Raw genomic sequence first — 23,141 nt, forward strand, 5'->3', positions numbered from 1 at the left:
AATGTTTTGGCCTAAAATGATTTTTTTTTTCAATCGGTTCATGGTGGTGGAGTCCATGCAGCGTGTTGTAAGGCAAAATAGTCCCTAAGGAGAACTTACTTTCTCTGCAAGTTTCTGTAAAATGTACAAAATGTATTTCACATCACACTCTGAATGGCTTTGTTTTCAACTCAAAGACTGAATTATAAAATTTGATCTGTGCAAAAGTTCTGGCACATTTGATATTTTATATTTTTTTCTGTATTTTAAACTTAAATAGAAATTGAGCAGTAAAGTTAGCAGATGTATAACTTATTTAGTCAAGTCAATCAAGTCAAGTCAAAGTTTATTTATACAGTGCTTTTTACAACAGGTGCTTTGTATGAGAAGGCTCTCCCCCCTGATGTTACTTCACTAATTCTAGGTACTAAAGGTAAGCCAACACCTTGTTATCTAAGTAGGTGTGATGGTTCCTAGTATGAGAGAAGTTCATTCAGGTACTGAGGGGCGAGTTCGTTTAGAGCTTTATAGGTCAGTAAAAGAATTTTGTAATCGATGCAAAATTTTACTGGCAACCAGTGTAGGGTTGATAAAACTGGGCTGATATGGTCAGACTTTCTGGTTCTTGTGAAGACTCTGGCTGCAGCATTCTGGACTAACTGAAGCTTGTTAAGGCTTTTGCTGGAACATCCAGACAGCAGGGCATTACAGTGATCTAGCCTTGAGGTAATAAATGCATGAACTAGCTTTTCTGCATCTTGTAGAGATAATGCATTTCTTAATTTAGCAATATTGCGGAGATGGAAGAAGGCTATTTTAGTAATATTCATTATATATGCCTCGAAGGACAGATCAGGTTCTATCGTGACACCAAGATTTTTTACAGATGAACTTGACGCAACTGAGAATTAAGTTTAACACAATTTGCATTCAGAATTCTTCATTCTCCGTATGTGTTGCTAATAATGTAAACTAAAACCCGTTAATTTTTAGATACTAGCTCGATAGGCCTTTAGGGCATTATAAGGCACATTCATTTCCCGCTTGTTTCTCAGCATGACTTCTTCATTGTGTTTATGCTTTCAGTATCTCTGCACGTTTTGGCTCTTTTCACATAAGCATGACTTTGCTCTGGTATTTTTTTTTTTTTTAACCTCCTCTTCCAGACAAAAGCTTTAATGTCTGAGAAACCTTCTTTTGCAAATCTAGAATGCTCTTTGACATGGGAACTATGTGAATGAATGCTTTTTTTATAAAAAAGTTTTAATAAAAAAAGCGACATGTTTAAGGAACCTCATCTCACTTTCATACTTATGCTTTAACAAACCTTTCGGGAGTTATAACAATGAGAAGAATTCTACAGATGGAGTAAAATAAGTGGAGGTTGTTACACAAGTGAACTGATTATACCTCTAAACTTAATAAGAGTACCTAGTAATAGTAAGACCTGGACAAGACAAGTTAGAGACCACCCTTCATTTATTTCTTTTCCACTCAAAATGGCCATTAAGAACAAATCACATTTTCAGTGCCGAAAAAAGCATAAAACCATCGATTTAACAGAAAATTACACAAAAGCCTTGGTAACTAAATAAAATGGCACTTTTGTCATTATTTAATGCTTCATTATTAAGGAGAATTGCTTTCTGTTTTTCAAAGAAATTCAAAATACAAAAAACACATTCAATTATGTTTAGGTGGTCGGTCCACTGGTCTGAGAACACCATCGTCTTCAAATTGTGCTCTTTTTTGTGCATTTATTTTCTCACAATAATGGTGTCTACAATATCTAACGGCAGACATGCTATTCGGACCTCCAGATGCTTTGATTTTTGTCTAAAATAGTTCAAATTCAGTCAACATATTAACGTTGCTCATAGTGAATGAAGACAAATGATCACCATTTAACATGACACCTACAGTGTAATGTTAATTGGTGGTTCTTAGCTTCCATTCATTTGCCACACTGGAAAAACAATGGTTCTTCCATCCAAACACTGAAAAAAATTGTTAAGTGCTAACACATTAACTGTTTTTTATAACTCATTGTAACACTGCACAAGCACAAGAAGACACTCGCGGATCTTAAAAACAAAAGGCTGTTTAATGAGAGAGGTAAAGATGGAAAGGCAGTTTCAGGGCAAATCCAAAATCAAGATCCAAAAACCAGGCAAGAGTCAAAAACCAGAAAAGACAAAAAACATACAGGCAACCAGATCAGAAGGGCAAATACAAAAAGCAAAATCCACAAAACAGGCAAAGGGTTCAAAACACAAGTCAAAAGATCAGTAAACCAGGGAAATGGCAATACCTTGCAATGAGGAGAGCAAACCAAACACTATTTAAAGTCTGAGACAGACACAGGTGAATCGCATTAAAACTCAGGTGACTGAGAACGAGGCAGTTGCACGTGATTGGAGGATTTGGTGACATCATAGGGACTGGAATTATGGGAAATGGAGTCCTGGAGCGTGCTAGGCAAGGAAGGAGAACCTAGAAGCATGACACTCATATAAACATCTTGAAACAATGCAAAGCAATAATCATGCATTATTATATAACATGCTCAAGATATTATTTTAAATGTACGGTGAGCTTTGATCAACTATTTACATAAAACATTTCTTTGCAGTTTGAAGTGATTTTCACGCATAAAATTTTCATGGAAATGGATACTCATTTAAAATGATGAAATACACTACATTGCCAATAGTATTCGCTCGTCTGCCTTCACACGCATATGAACTTGAGTGACATCCCATTCTTAATCCACAGGGTTTAATATGATGTTGGCCCACCCTTTGCAGCTATAACAGCTTCAACTCTTCTGGGAAGGCTTTCCACAAGGGTTAGGAGTGTATTTATGGGAATTTTTGACCATTCTTCCAGAAGCGCATTTGTGAGTTCCGACAATGATGTCGGACGAGAAGGCCTGGCTCGCAGTCTCTGCTCTAATTCATCCCAAAGGTGTTCTGTCGGGTTGAGGTCAGGACTCTGTGCAGGCCAGTCAAGTTCTTCCACACCAAACTCGCTCATCCATGTCTTTATGGACCTTGCTTTGTGCACCGGTGCGCAGTCATGTTGGAACAGGAAGGGACCATCCCTCACAAAGTTGGGAGCATGAAATTGTCCAAAATCTCTTGGTCTGCTGAGGCATTAAGAGTTCCATTCACTCCCTTGTTGTCACCCTAACCCTAACCCTAGACATTCCATGTCTCATGCCTCAAACTGGTCCTCTGCAGCTTACTTGCTCTGGCCCCAGCCCCCTCACCTCCACATCTGATTGCTGGGTCACCTTCACCGTTGGCAGCTTTTGGACTCCTGTTGGGTCCAAGGGGGTACCAAGTACTTGGTGGAATGGGGGATATGGGCAGGAGGAGCACTGCTGGGTCCCAGCTTGGCACATTCTTGACCCTGAGATCATCGGGGCATGCAGGAGGGACTTTAGAAGTTTAGAAAATGAATTGGCATTTCTCATTATTTGAAAATTATTATTCTTTTTTTGAAACAGAACTAAATGGTTTTAATGTATTATTCTGTTTTTTTCTTTTCTTTTTGCATTTATATTATTTCAAGTCAGTCAGTTCACCTCACTTGGATCCCACTGGACTTCAGGTAAGTAGAAGTTTAGACTGCGACAATTAAATGCCTGTCATAATAAAACCTTAGTGTCAATGGAGGAAAGAGGTGAATTGCAGTCCTGGTGATGTGTTTGGGTAACCTAACAGCATCACAAGTGGAATGAACATAAATCTGTAACAAAATAATAAAAATATTGGAGAATTTCAGAAACTTATTTAGAGTTCAAATTTATCTCATTCTCTTTAGAACTAAAGCAGTGCGGCTAACATTGCTAGCAAACTCTTGAACTCAATAATCCCCCAAATCCCCCAAATCTGTTCTGCTAAAATACATCACCAAACGTTTGGCTGACAGCAACTACATATATTTATATATATGTAGCTGCAGTATATATGTAGTCATTAAGGTGTCAAATGTAAATAATGAACAGATGCAAATATACTGTCTTGCATTATTGACTTGTTCATGGAAGCATGGTGTTGGCCCAGCAGGATTTCCAAAAAATAATATGCAGTGGTTTCCGCCAAGAAATGCGATGCCTTTTCCTTGAAAACCTGCAGATAGGCGATTGCCGGGAATCCACCCTGATAACAATCACAACAGTGTGAGAAACAGAAACACATGAACCATAACACAGTTCTCATTAGCAGGAAACAAACTTATTTTATTTCATTTACTCTCAGTGAGGGCTTGTAGTGGCACTGCCGTTGAAAGTCAAAGCTTCTTGTAGTAATGTTTTCATTGTTTAGCAATTGTTTCCTAACTAACATAAAAAAAGTTAGTTACCAGGCCCTAATTTTTATTATTACTATGTGATGCTCAGTTAACTCACTGATGCACAATATTTCCTCAAAGCAACAAAATCATTTTCCTCACTTTACAATGACATAATACACATGTAATGATGATAAGGGTTAATAAAAGCTTTGTCATGTTTCATCTATCCAAAAATATGATTCACATCTGTTAGAGTGTGAGATATATATATATATATATATATATATATATATATATATATATATATATATATATATATATATAATTGGTATAATAAGTCTATATTTAAAATAATCAAATCACTTTATTAAGAGTCAAAATAACGTACATTACTCAGTAATGTAACTGTTTAATGACGGTCCTACTGTATATCAGTTTCCTGCACGTTAGCTCACATTAGCTCATAGGTGTGAACATTCAAAACACCAGATACTTATTTGTAGGTGTCATCGTGCTGTTTAACTTCTACTTCACCGGCATTTTTATAGGATACTAGGAATGCTTTTTGATGCACTTGCTCCCCCAGAGGTCTAGATTTACCACTACATTATCTCATTACCAAATCTAAAACATGGAAATTATGGTGTAGTTTAGTTTGTGATGAGTGTGGCCGCCACTTTGATGGTATTGTGGCAAGTAAGTGGTCTGGAGGCTCCCCATTCAACACACTTGGACATCAGGACTCTATTCCACAGTGCTCTGATGTTTAGTGTGGTTTTGCACACAAAAACATTTACACTTTAAAAACCAAAGCTGTAATCAAATGACTCCGCTCATCTCACACAGAACTAAAGAAATTCTGCTCTATTAGGTCTGAGGCTGCAAAGCCGCACAGATCTTCCCCAAGCATACCTGACCTCCTCCATTGTCCCCCATCCCTCTTAACTGGGTAGCCCCTTCCACATTAGCTCTGGGTCATACCATTGTTCAAAGTCTAGGGGTGACAAGAGACAATACACACATACATCTCATATATACATACAATGGGCATTTTCTTCATACATATATGTGCACATTCAACATAGAATAGAGCACAATTGCTAGGCTGGCTATATTTAATACATTTATATTTTTCTCTTCTTTACAGGTAACAGCGACCTGGCTCCCACCTCACCTGGATCCCGCTGGACTTCAGGTAAGTAGAAGTTTAGATTGCGACAATTAAATGCCTGTCATAATAAAAGTCAGCTTAGTGTCAATGGAGGAAAGAGGTGAATTGCAGTCCTGGTGATGTGTTTGGGTAACCTAACAGCATCACAAGTGGAATGAACATAAATCTGTAACAAAATAATAAAAATATTGGAGAATTTCAGAAACTTATTTAGAGTTCAAATTTATCTCATTCTCTTTAGAACTAAAGCAGTGCGGCTAACATTGCTAGCAAACTCTTGAACTCAATAATCCCCCAAATCCCCCAAATCTGTTCTGCTAAAATACATCACCAAACGTTTGGCTGACAGCAACTACATATATTTATATATATGTAGCTGCAGTATATATGTAGTCATTAAGGTGTCAAATGTAAATAATGAACAGATGCAAATATACTGTCTTGCATTATTGACTTGATCATGGAAGCATGGTGTTGGCCCAGCAGGATTTCCAAAAAATAATATGCAGTGGTTTTTGGCAAGAAATGCGATGCCTTTTCCTTGAAAACCTGCAGATAGGCGATTGCCGGGAATCCACCCTGATAACAATCACAACAGTGTGAGAAACAGAAACACATGAACCATAACACAGTTCTCATTAGCAGGAAACAAACTTATTTTATTTCATTTACTCTCAGTGAGGGCTTGTAGTGGCACTGCCGTTGAAAGTCAAAGCTTCTTGTAGTAATGTTTTCATTGTTTAGCAATTGTTTCCTAACTAACATAAAAAAAGTTAGTTACCAGGCCCTAATTTTTATTATTACTATGTGATGCTCAGTTAACTCACTGATGCACAATATTTCCTCAAAGCAACAAAATCATTTTCCTCAGTTTACAATGACATAATACACATGTAATGATGATAAGGGTTAATAAAAGCTTTGTCATGTTTCATCTATCCAAAAATATGATTCACATCTGTTAGAGTGTGAGATATATATATATATATATATATATATATATATATATATATATAATTGGTATAATAAGTCTATATTTAAAATAATCAAATCACTTTATTAAGAGTCAAAATAACGTACATTACTCAGCAATGTAACTGTTTAATGACGGTCCCACTGTATATCAGTTTCCTGCACGTTAGCTCACATTAGCTCATAGGTGTGAACATTCAAAACACCAGATACTTATTTGTAGGTGTCATCGTGCTGTTTAACTTCTACTTCACCGGCATTTTTATAGGATACTAGGAATGCTTTTTGATGCACTTGCTCCCCCAGAGGTCTAGATTTACCACTACATTATCTCATTACCAAATCTAAAACATGGAAATTATGGTGTAGTTTAGTTTGTGATGAGTGTGGCCGCCATTTTGATGGTATTGTGGCAAGTAAGTGGTCTGGAGGCTCCCCATTCAACACACTTGGACATCAGGACTCTATTCCACAGTGCTCTGATGTTTAGTGTGGTTTTGCACACAAAAACATTTACACTTTAAAAACCAAAGCTGTAATCAAATGACTCCGCTCATCTCACACAGAACTACAGCAATTCTGCTCTATTAGGTCTGAGGCTGCAAAGCCGCACAGATCTTCCCCAAGCATACCTGACCTCCTCCATTGTCCCCCATCCCTCTTAACTGGGTAGCCCCTTCCACATTAGCTCTGGGTCATACCATTGTTCAAAGTCTAGGGGTGACAAGAGACAATACACACATACATCTCATATATACATACAATGGGCATTTTCTTCATACATATATGTGCACATTCAACATAGAATAGAGCACAATTGCTAGGCTGGCTATATTTAATACATTTATATTTTTCTCTTCTTTACAGGTAACAGCGACCTGGCTCCCACCTCACCTGGATCCCGCTGGACTTCAGGTAAGTAGAAGTTTAGATTGCGACAATTAAATGCCTGTCATAATAAAAGTCAGCTTAGTGTCAATGGAGGAAAGAGGTGAATTGCAGTCCTGGTGATGTGTTTGGGTAACTTAACATCATCACAAGTGGAATGAACATAAATCTGTTACAAAATAATAAAAATAATGGAGAATTTCAGAAACTTATTTGGAGTTCAAATTTAGCTTATTCTCTTTAGAACTAAAGCAGTGCGGCTAACATTGCTAACAAACTCTTGAACTCAATAATCCCCCAAATCTTTCTGCTAAAATACATCACCAGATTTTTTGGCTGACAGCAACTACATATATACATATATACATAAATATATATATATATATATATATATATATATATATATATATATATATATATATATATATATATATATATATATATATATATGTGTATGTAGATGCAGTACATATGTAATCATTAAGGTGTCAAATGTAAATAATGAACAGATGCAAATATACTGTCTTGCATTATTGACTTGTTCATGGAAGCATGGTGTTGGCCCAGCAGGATTTCCAAAAAATAATATGCAGTGGTTTCCGCCAAGAAATGCGATGCCTTTTCCTTGAAAACCTGCAGATAGGCGATTGCTGGGAATCCATCCTGATAACAATCACAACAGTGTGAGAAACAGAAACACATGAACCATAACACAGTTCTCATTAGCAGGAAACAAACTTATTTTATTTCATTTACTCTCAGTGAGGGCTTGTAGTGGCACTGCCGTTGAAAGTCAAAGCTTCTTGTAGTAATGTTTTCATTTTTTAGCAATTGTTTCCTAACTAACATAAAAAAAGTTAGTTACCAGGCCCTAATTTTTATTATTACTATGTGATGCTCAGTTAACTCACTGATGCACAATATTTCCTCAAAGCAACAAAATCATTTTCCTCAGTTTACAATGACATAATACACATGTAATGATGATAAGTGTTAATAAAAGCTTTGTCATGTTTCATCTATCCAAAAATATGATTCACATCTGTTAGAGTGTTCAAGTTCATTTTTAAACATTCTGTGTCATAATTAAATAAAACATTTTTTATTGTGCAACTGTGGATTTAGCCAGCTTATCCACTTAGACTTATTTTTCATTCAGAATCATTTTGTGTTTTTGTTTATTTTGGAAATCCAAGTATTTAATGTGTATATAATTTTAGAGGCCGGAGGCTGACATCTACCTCAGTTGTGTCATGTACCAGTCAACATCCAATATAATTTACTTGCACCATTAAATTTGTTTAGAAAATGAAGGACAATTGCCATTTTTTGAAAATTACTTATTTTTTTGTTTCAAAATCACTTTTGTGATTTTAGATGATAGTGTGGTATTTAATAAATTGCAACATTACTTAAAGTTTTTAATGTGTAAACATGGTTGAAAATTACATGAAAATAACATTAAATTTAGTTACTCTGTTGCATTTATATTATTTCAAGCTCATCAAATTATGCAGTTACTCATATTTAGTTTAAAAAAATCATTTCTTTCCATTGTTCTGCAATGTTACATCAAGGAAACCTACCCCAAGTGAACTCCACATGTATTATTAAAAAAAAAAAAATTTAGATATCAGACCCATTATATGCAAGAAAAGTTGAAGGCAGCCTGGAATGTTTTACTTTAAAAACTGCTTATAGAAACAACATATTGGGCTCAAGAGCACAAATGTGCAAACAGTTCTGTGGTTTAAGAAAACATCATGAATCTCATGTAGATGTTTTCTTATGACCTAAAAAGATATTGGTGAATGAGGCCCATTGTTCTTTCTTATCATTTTCCCAGCAAAAGCTGTAATCTCTGAAAAACCTGCTTGAGCAAACTGTGGTATTTTTTTCACGTCACTAAATACTTTTCCATGATCCTCCAGAGTTCCAGTTTCAGTTTGAGCCTAAACAAGCTCTAGTTTTAGTATCTAGAGTCCTTTCAGGAGCCAGAACCTGCTGAATGAACTGTCCTTCAATGTTGATGAATGTCAGGACTGGAGATGCAAAAACACTAAGTTTTCCAGAACCATTCTAGAGCCACTGCATCAGACCACAGAAGTCACCACAGGGTTAGCTCAGTGTATTACTGGGTCACCAGTCCCATACATCTTCTGTCTTTAAAGAAAGGTGTAAAGTACCTTCATTGACCTTACATACTCCAGACAAGATCCCTTCACATTACTGCAAGATTTTGGGGAAGACAGTTATTAGGCTTCAATGGAAACAAAACACAGTGTTAATAGGTCTTCACAAGGTAGCCAAAGACATAATGCATATTGTCCCCATAATTTTGATTTGTTGTAATCAAGCTAAAGAAGTACTCCATTTAGGAGAAAATGTGTCACTGTGATCTGTTCAGCTGCTAGGTGCTGTTGCTTAGCATCCATTTCAGCAGCCCATTTATATCATATCTCAGTAGGCTTAGACCCATTAGTGACCATTTAACTGGCAGAATAGAAATTTTACCCAATATCTCTGTTACCAGATGAACCAGGACATTCTATATGTGTAATGTTGTGACTGTGTATTGAGCTGCTAGTGAGCAAAGATGGGTGAAATGGGAGAAGTGACAATCCCCTGCTGTGAACACTATTGCCTCTATATAAAGATGGCTACAACAAACATAAGACATCTGTGGCCTTTTAGGGCTTCTGTAATTTGTTTTGTTGTTCACAACAACTGAGATGGGGCAAGGTTTCCCGAAGTTTCTTATAGTCATCCCCTGAAGTTCAGAAGATGTCCATGACATGTAACTGTGGTGGTCCTCCAGGCAAAACTCATGTTAAACTAAGGTTGAGCTATCCTACTATTATTGTACTAGAAGATGTATAATTTTGGAAGAATGAGACAGTTTTTGATTCAGGCAGCTGTTAAAACTGGTTTCATTCGAGTATCCGGAACAACCGCCCCCACTGCCTTGATGACTACAGGTTCCCAAAAGTTGATAACATATGCACGTGCAAGGACATTTCTCAAATACCTGTTAAAGTTGCATGACCATTGGCCATTGGCCAAATGTAGTCAGGTGTATCCAAACCCACCCAATGATGTCCACTCCTAAGTGTATAAAAGGCTTCACAACTTTCTGCTCTGCACATCATCCTGAACATCTGCAAAGATGCTGAGAATCCTCTACTTCACCTCCTTGGCAGCACTTGGTAAGTCCTGTCTGAACTGTGCATTTATTTATCTGAACTGCAGGTCTATTAAACTTGATTGAATTGTTTATTTGTTTTAAGCTGGTTTGGCTGACTTTGTGTGTTTTCTCCATTATGGCAGTGCTGGGTCAGTCTGTCGTCCCCTTTAATCAAGCTGGACAGGGACAAGGGCAGAACAGAGTGATTGGTGGTTCAGTAACCAGTCCCAATGCTTGGCCCTGGCAGGTAAATACAATGATGTATGAAATGTAGGCCTTGCAGATGCTAAAAAACACACTCTTCCAAGTAACATATCTCTCATGTTCATTTCCACAGGTCTCACTGCGAGTTCAGAGTGGAACATGCTACAACCACGTCTGTGGAGGAGTGCTGATCAAAAATAACTGGGTGCTGACTGCTGCTCAGTGTGTGGACGGGTGAGCAAGCACCTGCAACCACTGCTAACCAATAGTCTTATATTGCACATGCTGAACAGTGTCTTGTTGTTCTCTAATTTAGCACTGGGGTGTCCGTCGTTGTTCTTGGTGATCACGATCTGACTCTGCCTGAGAGTGGCAAGGAGCAGTACATTGGAATCAGTGCCATCTACATCCACCCCAGCTGGAAGCGCGATCTGGCTGCTGGGTATGTTTGTTTCTTGTTTATTTGAGCTGTGTTGATTATATCAAAAGGAGAAATCACATTATAGGAAATTAGGAGGTTTAATAATATTGCATGGTTTTGCTATAATCTCTCATGATTTCCACTGGAACCTTGTTGAAGTTGAAAGAACCTTGACAAAATCTTATATACCAAATCAGGGTTTGTTTTCAACTGTGTTGAAAAATCAATGGAGAATTTATGTGAGGGTATTTGACAAGTTATGGGAGACCTGTGTAGGTTGATGTAGATTATGATTAAGTACACTAAGCAGTAAATGATCAGTGTTCCTCTTTTTACCTCAGGTATGACATTGCCCTGATCCGTCTGGCCTCCAACGCCATCCTAAACTCTTACGTGCAGCTGGCTTCTCTGCCTCTTGTAGACCAGGTCCTCGCAGGCAACACGGCCTGCTATGTTACCGGCTGGGGAGTCACACAGAGTGAGCAACAACTCTATGTCTTAAAAATAATATTAGAAGTCATGATACCTCTACTTCCATTTATGATAGCAAGCCTTGGCTGATGGATGCCATGATCTTTTGTTTTTTTTACCACTTGAAGGCTCAGATTATGAGTTTAAGCTGGTCTCCTCCCTCTCTGTCTCTCCTAGCTGGTGGTTTTCTCTCTGCTCAGCTGAGACAGGCTTCACTGCCTTCAGTCGACTATGCTACCTGCAGTAGCAGCACCTGGTGGGGCGCTACTGTCAAAACCAGCATGATCTGCGCTGGCGGTGCAGGAACTGCTGCTGGTTGCAATGTGAGAGCTGTGTCTTATTCTCAATACAGTTACCTGTTATATTTCTGTAAAAGAAGTGCTAATCTTATGATGTCTCACTGTAGGGTGATGGTGGTGGTCCCCTGAACTGTGTGGTTGGTGGCAGGTATGTAGTCCATGGTATCACCAGCTTTGTGTCTGCTGCTGGTTGCAACACCATCAGGAAACCCACCGTCTTCACCCGCGTGTCTGCCTACCTCTCCTGGATGAAGAGTGTAAATATATGATAGATATTGATGATGTTTATTGTAAAACAATTATTTTCATTAGTTGTACAATTTCTGCAACAACTGCAGTAACTGCAACAACTGTCAATACTTCTTACTGAATCACGTTATGTTTTGATTTTTATATCAGATCACAGGGTAAATGGAACATAACCAAAGAAGGGTACACTCTCCTGAGAAGGAGAGGAAGGAGTTCTACAAACAGTTTTGAATTTTTGATTTGACCTATCCTTACCTATGAAATTCCAATCTATATGTGTTACCCACAACTTAAATCAATAAAGTTTGAACCCTAAAGAACATGTCTTTTTATCGCATTCTTTGAGGTGTGTTGCTGTATTTATGAAGAGAGGTCTAAATGCAAGAGCTTCTGATATGCATTGTGACTCTGATACCTGTGTTTATGCTGCCTTTTTCTTACAAATGTGGTATAAGCAGCTCAGAACCCCTGAGCCAGCAGGGGGCCCTGTACTGTTGAAATAAATTAAATGCCTTTAGAGCCTAGAGGGTTAATGTTCCAAGTTAAAAGTATTGTTTTCATTAATGACATCCCAGAAAAAGGCATTGCCTTCAGGGGATGTGTAACAGATCAGAAGAACTCAGACGCTCACGGATGAAAAAAGAAAGTGAGGCTTTCATATTTGAATCACAATCGTGGTCAGAGAACAGGCAAAGGTCAAATCCAGAAATGACAAAAGACACAAAAGTGTTAATAGGATTCTGGAAAATTGAGTCCCTAGAGACCTCTGAGCTGGAAGGATTTGTGACAGAACTCCGCCGCGTCCCGCGGAGCTGGACAGAAGACAATCGGGGAGTTAGCTGGAGAGCATCTTCCTTGGATGACCCCTGGGACGAGGAGCAGGTTTTTGAGGATGCTGACAATGAAAATCAGCAATTAAATCAGGGTCCAGAACATCTCGAGCTGACACCCAACACTGCTCCTCCCCTCCCTGTCTACCAGATACTGGAGCTCTCCTCCAAATTTCTGGGAATCCAGTGACCGATGGACAGCATAAATGGGCTCTGTGTTTTACACTGGGAACATTTAGAGCAGGAGGATACAAATGAATGAACGTCCTTATTCATGCTCTCCCACCAATAAAAGTTGGGCAATAACTGCTGAGTGTGTGTTTCCCCGGGGTGACCTGAGGAGAAAGAGGAATGTGCCCATGTAATGAGTCCATTGCGGAACTGGCTTGGGACATACAGCTTTTCGGGGGGACACTGACTGGGTACCTGACGATTTTCTAATGCCCTTTCAATCTCGCCATCATCAATCTCCCAACACATAGATGCTATGTTCACATGAGGAGGAAGAATGTGTTCATTCTCTGACTGATCTGTCTCTAATGTGTCTTCATGATACATTCTAGAAAGTGCATTGGCTTTAGTATTTCCAGATCCAGGGCGATAAGTAATACTGAACTGAAATATAGAAAAGAAGAGAGACCATCTAGCTTGGCAAACTTTAAGGCATTTAGCATTGCGCAAATATTCTAGATCGGTATGGTCCGTGAGTACAACAAAAGGGTGATTAGCACCCTCTAACCAATGCCTCCATTCCTCTAGGGCTAGCTTAACCGCCAGCAACTCACGGTCTCCTATCCCATAATTCCTCGCTGTAGGTGTGAGCAGGTGAGAATAAAAGGCCACTGGTCAAAGTTTTGGTGGGTTACCAGATCTTTGAGAAAACACGGCCCTGATTCCAGTCTCTGAAGCATCTACTTCTACTATAAACGTTTTTGAGAGACTCCTATTTTAAAATAGGGGCAGTAGTTAATGCTTCTCTCAGTTTTAGAAAAGCTTCCTCAGCCTGCTTTGTCCAGGTCAATTTTCTTGGATTACCCTTGAGTAATGTGGTCAGAGGGACAGCGATACTACTAAAATTTAGGATAAAACCAATCAATAAAAATTTGCAAACCCAAGGAATCTTTGTAGCTCTTTCACAGATGTAGGAGTAGGCCAATTCACCACTGCTTCTACTTTTTGGTCATCCATCACCACCCCATCGGAGCTAGTGACATATCCCAAAAAAGCTACCGACCGCAAATGGAACTCACACTTCTCAACTTTTACAAACAGATTGTTTTCTAGAAGCGTTTCTAGGACAGAACGTCCTAGAAAAGTCAGGGGAGTAAATGAGCATGTCATCATTATGTGCTATAGTGAATTTCCCTATCACGTCCAATAGAACGTTGTTAATGAAAACTTGGAAAACGGAAGGGGCAACAGAAAGGCCAAAAGGCATTACCAAGTACACGTAGTAACCTGTAGTGTTCACAAAAGCAATTTTAATTCTGATCAGTTTGTCCTAATCAGTTGTTGGCCTTGCTTTTATTATTGCAGATGGTCTGAGTCATGACAATCACATGCACATTAGCTGTCTTAAGGAATTGTATGTCTTCTTTGTAAAAATCATGTCATTTTGGGCAGCCCACACTGACTGTGGGGTCTCTTCAGTCTTTTCTCCAGCTTATTGTTATCTGCCTCTTCATCATTTATAGATTCTTGCTTCCTTGCACTCATACAAGGACAGTTCAAAAAATGATAAGAGAAGTGTGGGGAAGGCAGAGAAGATGAGGCAGTGATGTAAGATTTTGAGGAGCTTTCTTAGTATCTTCTACATTATTCAGGGTCTGTAACATCTAAGGGTCTACAATGTGGAGGAAAGACACTTTGATTTCTTTATGATCTCTTTGATTTGCTGTTTGATCTGGAAGAAGATGGTAATAAAGATATAGTCACAACCTACGTTTGTTCAACTGCTTAGGTGAAGATTTATTCATTGTAGAACACAGGTTCTCAATCTCAACCCTGGTCCTGGAGTACCCCCTAGATTTTCCTGCTGTAACCGACGCACTTTCACTCACACATGTTGAGAGCAGGGAAAATACCACCTCTGGACCAGGGTTGAGATTCTCGGTGGTAGAACATCCATTTGCTCTCCTCCTTATTAGCAAATAGACATGCACTAATTGTAGTTCATTCAAGGTGGTGCTGACCTCCTCTAGGAGCTCCTGCAGCTCTGTTTCTTCTTCTGTGTTTTTAGGACAGTCTAGCAAAGTAAAAGGATCCTGCCTCAATACTTTTCCTGGATGGTTTACTGAAATGCACCACTAGGGCTTAGTTTACTGGTGACAATGGTGGCTTTTGATTATGCTCTGAAAATATGTCAGGGTCATAGTGTCAGCAAATAAATAATTACCAATAACCATCTCAAAACAGCTTGAACAGAAACCATAAACTTACAGAATTTGTAATATGTATTATCCTGTCCATTCAAAGGTGTGTATAACTAAACGTTCACTTGAAATGAGTTTAGAAATAATAAGCTTCTTCTCATGGAGAGAGATGAATGAGAATTGATGCTTCTCCTGGCGAGCTTGCCAAAATGTTAAGCCCATGAAACTAGGGTTTAGACAGGTCAGTCTGATGAATTTCTTTCAGATGTTAAGTACACCTCCCCATGGTTGGACGACATAAAATGTCAACTATTCCAAACATAATGCATTCTTCACACCAATTCTTTGGAAAACAGACAGCAAAAATCTTGCCCATGGAGTGCCTTTTTCTTACTACCTGGTACATTCACAACATCATTGAAAACAGCATTTATAAAGTCTTCATGTGAATGTAGACCACACTTTGATCATAGAGAAATACTGAAAGACCAGCTTCTGTGGGTTGTTAGAAGACTGACACTGTTTATTAGAGATCAACTGCAGGCCTGGAGAAAGTAGAGGATATTTTCATTCATTAACCCAAACATTTGGATACTTTCTTGCTCAGAATGCAGAAAATCATCAATGGCCCAAAGAGCACTCAGAGAATAGAAGACTGGAAAATTTCTAAAAGACAAAACAGATACACACAATTGATTACTAGACACACTGCAGCATGACACCTGTCAACAGCACAATGTAATAGTCTGTAAGGTTGATGCTGGCGGCATAGATGAAACAAGACAAATGTAACCTGAAGGACAACTTCTGAACCAAATAGGAAAGTGAAAGTAAAAAAGTAGGCCTCGGGGCAAGAGGTGGTGCTCAAAGCTTTTGTTCTTCATGGAAAGCTTTAGTATAATTGTTTATTTTTCATAAAATTGAACAATATAATGATGTGATCATCAGTTCTTATTTTCAGTCATATAGCTTTAGATCATTTGTACTTAATAAATGTTTATAATCTTTTTAGGGGCCCCCACCCCAATGTGTTTGCATCCATCCATAATCTGTGAACACACATCATTTCCACATACAGTGAAAAGTTTTGATGATTTTCTGAGTGAAAATAAAGGGGAATTCAATGCTTAAGGCATTTAGAGCGGTTTGATGTGAACTGTGTTCTGGAGAAAGTAGCAGAGTCAGAATTGTTCACAGTGCTGGTGATGTGACCAGACATTTGAAGAGGTAAATGCCTTTAAAGCTTCCTCACAGAAAATTATTGCCTAAAACGGTTACAAATGCGCTGTGAAATGTCTAAAATATTGTTTTAGAATAATTTTGAGAAAATGTTTTGGCCTAAAATGATTTTTTTTATTCGGTTCAAGGTGGAGGGTCTATGCAGGGTGTTAAAAGGGAAAATAGTCACTAAAGAGAACTTATTTTTTCAGTAAATTTCTCATCACCAACAATGTACATATAAATTCAGAACACCTGCAGGCTTACTGGTTAATTTGGATAGTAAATAAAATGTCTATATTGTGTTGTAGACATCATGACCCCTGATTCCTTTCACCACCACTGTAAAGAAATCTATGTTGGTAAGTTTCTGTAAAATGTAGTATTTCACATCACACTCTGAAAGGCTTTGTTTTCATCTCAAAGACTGAATTATAAAATTTGACCTGTGCAAAAGTTCTGGCACATTTTATATTTTATGTTTTTTTTCCCTGTATTTTAAACTTATGAAATAAATAGAAATTGAGCAATAAACTTTGCAGATGTATAACTTATTTACACAATATGCATTTATAATTCTTAATTTTCCATATTTATTGCTAAGAATGTAAACTAAAACCAGTTAATTTTTAAATTAGTTTCATAGGCCTTTAGGGCATTATAAAGGCACATTCATTTCACAATGACTTCTTCATTGTGTTTATGGTTTCAGTGTCTCTGTATGTTTTGGCTCTTTTCACATATGCATGCCTTTGCTCTGGTATTTTTTGACCTCCTCTTCCAGGCAAAAGCTTTAATGTCTGAGAAACATTCTTGTGCAAATCTAGAATGTTCTTTCACATGGGGACTATGTGAATGAATATGTTTTTAAAACCCTTCAGAATTAAAGGGTTTAAAAAGAAGTGACATGTTTAAGGAACCTCATCTCACCTTTATACTTATGCTTTAACAAACCTTTCAGGAGTTATAACAATGAGAAGAATTCTACTGATGGAGTAAAATAAGTGGAGGATTTATTTAACAGAAAATTACACAGAGCCTCAGTAACTCAATACAATGGTATTTTTTTTCATTGTTTAATTAGGAAACTTCCCTCCTTTTTTCCAATGAAATTTAAACAAACACAAAAACAAATTTCATGATGATAAGGTGGCTGGTCCCTTGTTCAGAGAACACCATCACCTGCAAATTGTGCTCTTTTTGTGCATTTTCTTCTCACAATAATGGCGTCTACATTATCTAATGTCAGAAATGTTATTCTGACTTCCAGATGCTTTGATTCTTATTTATAGGAGTCAAAATTCAGTTAAAATGTTAATGTTTCTCAGAGCGCATGAAGACAAATGATCAATAGTGTCATGCTAATTGGTGGCTATTAGCTTCCATTCATTATCCACACTGTAAAAACAATAGTCCTACCATCCAACCAATCCAAAAAATTTCATTTTGCTAACAAGCAATTTACCTGTTTTTCAACTCAAATGAACATCTTCAATGAAACAATGCAAAGCAATAATCATTCATTATACATCACGCTTAATGTATTCCTGTAATGTACAGTGAGCTCTGATCAGCTACTTACATAGAACCTTTTCTGCTGTGTAAAGTGATTTTCATAAATAAAATTTCCAAGCAAAATGATGCTAAATACAAAAATAGCACTCAGAAGACAAATTTAAGAGGTTGTAAAAGAGGTTGATTTGCATTTCAACCACACACCCTCTGTATCATTTAAAATACATTTTAAACATATGTACAATATTTTGCTGCACCTATGTCATACATAACATGGTTTCTCCTAAATTTAGTCTTGACAGCCCAGTATAAAAATTCTCACTTAATGCTCAGGACCCCTGCTTTGATGAGAAACCCACACAAGAGGCATATGACATCATTACAAGTAATGCAAGCTGTAAACAATCACAACAATCTGAGAACTAAACCACATGCACAGGATTAACCATGATCAAAAATGAAGCTTTCTAAATGCTTCTTAGCTTTATTCCAGGCTTATTACATGCTAAAGCTCATAACTCAGTCATTTACAAAGTAAATACATTGAATAATGAAGCAAACTAGGAAACCTGTTCTTAAATCATAGATGCATGTAATAAAAGTTTGGACCTACATGTGTGTACTGGCCTTTTAAGAGATCATAAAGGTTCTTCATACTCACACATCTCATTTACAAAAGAAACATCCATTGAAATATTCTTTAGGCCAAAGATTCTAAACATTTTTAACAGCACTTTTCACAAACCGGTTTTCTATGATGCAACAACAAATATGATTAGCCCGGGGGTGTCCAGTCTTATCCACAAAGGGCCAGCGTCACTGCAGGTTTTCATTCCAACCAAGCAGGAGCTCACATGATCAGCTGTTTGAAGGCTGACCAGTTGATTAAAGAAGTAGAATCAGGTGAGCTCCTGAGCTCCTGCTTGTTTGGAATGAAAACCTTTGCAAGTAAGACTGGACGTGCCTGGATTAGCCTATGCATGCCTTGCACCATCATGTCTCACTAAACCTGTTGTGTTGTACAGGCTTCTATTGTAGAAAGCACCCCCAAAAAAAGTGAAACTTCAAGGGTGCTGAGATAGTATATTTCATTTAAACTTTGTTTCTTCTTCAATTACATTAGCCGTGAGCTGAAAGCAGCAACCTACGCGCAATCATGGGGTCAAAATTAAACATGATGTATGCCAAAATGTCATGTTCGATATGTTCAAAATGCCCTAAAATTTAATGGGAAGAATTCAGTCTATGATTAAGAATACTGCCATAATAATATTATTGGTGATAATACTGAAACATTGGGTTCTAGCAGTCAGGCTACCAACTCCTCCTGCTTGCTGGTGCATTGTTGTATCCAATAATCTATGGGCCTGTACCGGTCTTTGGACCAGTGGTTGGGAACCCCTGCTTTAGATAACCAAAAGTGGTTCTTATTGCATCACTCCAAAGAACCCCCTTTCTTACAACTACGTTCTACAACATGTGGAATTTTAATGGCATATTAATCTCATTTCATGTAAATATAAGGATTATAATTTAATTTGGATAAACCACATAGAACATAAGCCTTGGCTTGTCCTCAGTACCTCCATGTTTGGAGGTGAAAAAACTTGTTCAGTGAAGTTTTCTTGACTAACAGGCTTTGTGTATTTCACGTAAGACTTTATCATGATTTAGTTCCTGCTCGTTTCTGAGCAGACCCAGCATGACAATTGCCATTTGACTCTGCACATGGTTTATGGCCCTTGTCACAGAATCATGCCATTGTTTTCTAATCATCTTTCCTGGCAAAAGCTTTAATGTCTGAGAAACCTGCTCATGCACACTGCAGAAAGTTCTCTCACATGCAAGCTATGTAAATGAATAGCAAAATGAAAAGTGAATATAAAGTGAATGATCCATCAGAATTTGATAAGATTTGAGAAAGGAGTTACTCATGGGACTCATCAGGTCCAATTAAATAACATGATTTGTTTTGTTTTGTTTATTTATTAATCTATTTATTCATTTATTTATTTATAATCGTTCCATTGTTTATACAGCACCAAATGAGAGTATACTGGGACGGTATGTTCAATTAAAATTAAATCTGAAAATGCTCATTTTTTATTTATTTTGACCTGTAGAACATTGAGAACAATACATCAGTACATTATTTAATCATTTACTTCGTGAATTTTATTGTTGTTTCAAAATAAACATTTACAGTTTACATTGCAGGGAGAAATACTGTAAGCTGTATGCAAGTATGCAATGTCATGAAAAACTCAGAGAGCACCTCTCATTTATTAAATTTCCAATAAAACAGTCATTCAGTACAAGTTATAAATAGAGCTTGATTCTCTCCTCTCTCTCAAAGATAAAAGGTTTTATCTGATGGGGACACTTTTGATGACCAAACAGGTCTTGCATTGTTGTCAGAAATCCCATTGTCTAAATACAGTCATATGCAAAGGTTTGAATCCCTCCACCCACATTCAAATGGATGGACAGGACAATGGTAGATATTAAATATTGCATACTGTACATGCATTTCAGTAATATCATGTTGCATTTCAGCAACCCAGCTGCAGGGCCTAGCAGGGCTCATTGCAGAGGCCTGACAGGCTGAATCCCCAGCCCTGCCCACTGTGGCTCCACCTCATGAGTCCCCTCCCCCAAGCTTGCCCAGTCTATGGGCAGATCCTCTCCTGCCTTCTCCAGAGAAGTATGATGGGGATCCAGGATGTTGTAGAGGGTTCCTGTTGCAGTGCCAGCTTGCTTTCGAGCAGCAACCCTGGAGGTACCCCACTGAACCCTCCAAAGTAGCATTCATAACATCACTACTCACCAATTGAGCCCTCTCATGGGTCACCCCAGCGTAGGAGAGTGAGCCGACCACATGCACTTCTACAAAACTGTTCATGCAATACATTCGACCACATGGTCTGTGGATGAGTGGCTGGCTCACGTCTCTTGCGAACACACTAGGGCAAGCGTTCAGTGGTGGATTATGCTATTGATTTCCGCAGTCTGGTTGGAATGTGAAGGTGCTAATGGCTGCCTTCCAGCAGGGTCTCAGTGGTGAGGCGAAGAATGAGCTGGCCACTCAAGAGGCTCCCACTTCTCTCGAGAAATTGATGCAGCAGGCCTTTAAGCTGGATATCCAGCTGTGAAAGTGCTGTAGAGAACATGGTCCAGTTGCCCTTTTTGTACAAGACCACTCCTTCAAGGGCCCCAGGGCCTCAATAACCCCCTGCTTCCTCTGTACCAGTCCAGCTGCCAATGAAGTTGGGACGTAACTTTGTGGATGCCACCTTGGCCACAACCTTAAACCTGCCCCTAGTTGACCTAGAAGACCATTGACAGAGCAAGACCATTGATGTTGCCATTGACAAGCGCTCTCTCGAGGCAGGGGTGGTTAAACAATAGATCACCCTGCGGATAGGCCAGCACACCAGGCAGATTTCCATGCTGCTCACCCAGGCGTCAGATTTGCAGCTAGTATTAGGTTTTCCCTGGCTGCAATGAAACAGTCTTCACCTGGATTGGCTGACCTGGTCTGTGGCAGGCTGGGACCCGCAGTGCAAGGGGTCATTCATTGAAAGATCCACCAAGATGTCAAACTCAGATCATGGCTTTATTTGTCAGGCCTGACCTAACTGATATGATCTATTGGAGGTCTTTAGTAAACACCAAGCCCAAGTCCTGCCTTCTCACAGGACTTATGGTGGCATTGGCCTTGGACTTCATCCAGCCATCCACCTCACCTTTAGGGAATGGGTTTTTCTTTGTGGGAAACAATTCTGTATTGATTATCGAGGCCTCAATAAAATTATTGTCAAAGACCACCACCCCTTGCCAGGTGGTTCCTGCTATCATATCGAGGGGGTCAAAAAATCTCAAGCCCAACATGCTCTCCAGATAGTGGGACAAGCCACCCACTGACCAGCCTCCAGAACCCAATATTCCTGGGACCTGAATCATTGCCCAATTGCACTGGGAGCTGGAGACTGACATCCAGGGGGCATCTGACTGATCCAAATCCAGGGGTAGGACCCCCAGGTCAGCAGTACATTCCGTCCTGTGTCCAAGCTAAAATTCTTGAGTTCCTACAGAGCCGATTCTGGTGGCCTAGGATGGAGAAGGATGTAAGTGCTTACATAGCGGCCTGCCGGGTATGCACTCAGAGCAAGGAAACTAATACATGACCAGCAGACTTGCTCTATCCCCTTTCCATACCATTTCGACCCTGGTCCCACATCTTCCTGGATTTCGTCATCAGGTTGCCCATGTCACAGGGCAACATGGTGAATATGGTTGTGGTCGACCAGATTTCCAAGGCCTGCAAATTTATTGCAGTACCCAGACGACCATCAGCCTGGGAGGCAGCCTTGCTGCTTTTAGAGCATGCGATAAGGTTCCATGGATGCCCGGAAATGACTCACATTTTTTTTATTGCTATGTCAAATAAAATATTTTACTCCATAACTCTGTTACCAGATGATCTAGGACACTGTTTTTTCTCTATGTGTGTAATGTTGTGACTCTATTGAGCTTGATTTTTTAATTGCTGTGATCAAATAAAATATTTTGCCCCTTAACTGACATGGGATCAGGTTTCCTAACATTTCCTTTAGTCATCCATTGAGCTTCAGAAGATGTCCATTACAGGTAACTGAGGTGGTTTCTCCAAGCAAAACTCATATTAACTATGATTAAGCCCTACTAGTATCATTGTAGCTGAAGAAGTATAATTTTGGAAAAAACTTGGCAAAACAAGACAGAGTTCTTTGATCCAGTCAGGTGTTAAAACCGGTTTCACTTGAGTATCTGTAACGACTGCCCAAACTGCCTTAACGACTACAGGTTCCCAAAAGTTGATTATACGTGCACAGTGGCAAAGACATTTCTCAAATACCTACACTTTAACTTTGATTTCCTTAAGGGAAAAAAAGTGGGTGATGTTTTGTTTTGTTTATTTTTTTGCCTGCTATGTTAAAGTCCCATGACCATTGGCCAAATGTAGTCAAGTGTATCCAACCCCACCCCATTCCTAACTGTATAAAAGGCTTCAAAACTTTCTGCTCTGC

The 23,141-nt window shown here is 38.7% G+C and overlaps 1 protein-coding gene across 1 annotated transcript; it reads left to right on the forward strand.

Annotated features, from left to right (window-relative positions):
• The first annotated feature begins 10,470 nt into the window (after nucleotides 1-10,470).
• Nucleotides 10,471-12,157, forward strand: LOC118814872 (elastase-1-like). The gene is made up of 7 exons (XM_036580723.1): nucleotides 10,471-10,515; nucleotides 10,637-10,740; nucleotides 10,831-10,931; nucleotides 11,014-11,139; nucleotides 11,460-11,596; nucleotides 11,767-11,912; nucleotides 11,996-12,157. The coding sequence occupies exons 1-7, from the start codon at nucleotides 10,476-10,478 to the stop codon at nucleotides 12,155-12,157; spliced, it is 816 nt and encodes a 271-aa protein (XP_036436616.1). The 5' UTR covers nucleotides 10,471-10,475.
• Nucleotides 12,158-23,141: the final 10,984 nt, after the last annotated feature.

The sequence above is a fragment of the Colossoma macropomum genome, unplaced genomic scaffold (genome assembly GCF_904425465.1).
Source record: "Colossoma macropomum unplaced genomic scaffold, Colossoma_macropomum, whole genome shotgun sequence".
NCBI lineage: Eukaryota > Metazoa > Chordata > Actinopteri > Characiformes > Serrasalmidae > Colossoma > Colossoma macropomum.

Bases quoted from the DNA above. Each gene is read 5' to 3' on its own strand.
- LOC118814872 (XM_036580723.1), top strand. From the start codon at position 10,476: ATGCTGAGAATCCTCTACTTCACCTCCTTGGCAGCACTTG. The intron at 10,741-10,830 runs GTAAATACAATG...TCATTTCCACAG, and splicing joins CCAATGCTTGGCCCTGGCAG to GTCTCACTGCGAGTTCAGAG. The intron at 10,932-11,013 runs GTGAGCAAGCAC...TCTCTAATTTAG, and splicing joins GCTGCTCAGTGTGTGGACGG to CACTGGGGTGTCCGTCGTTG.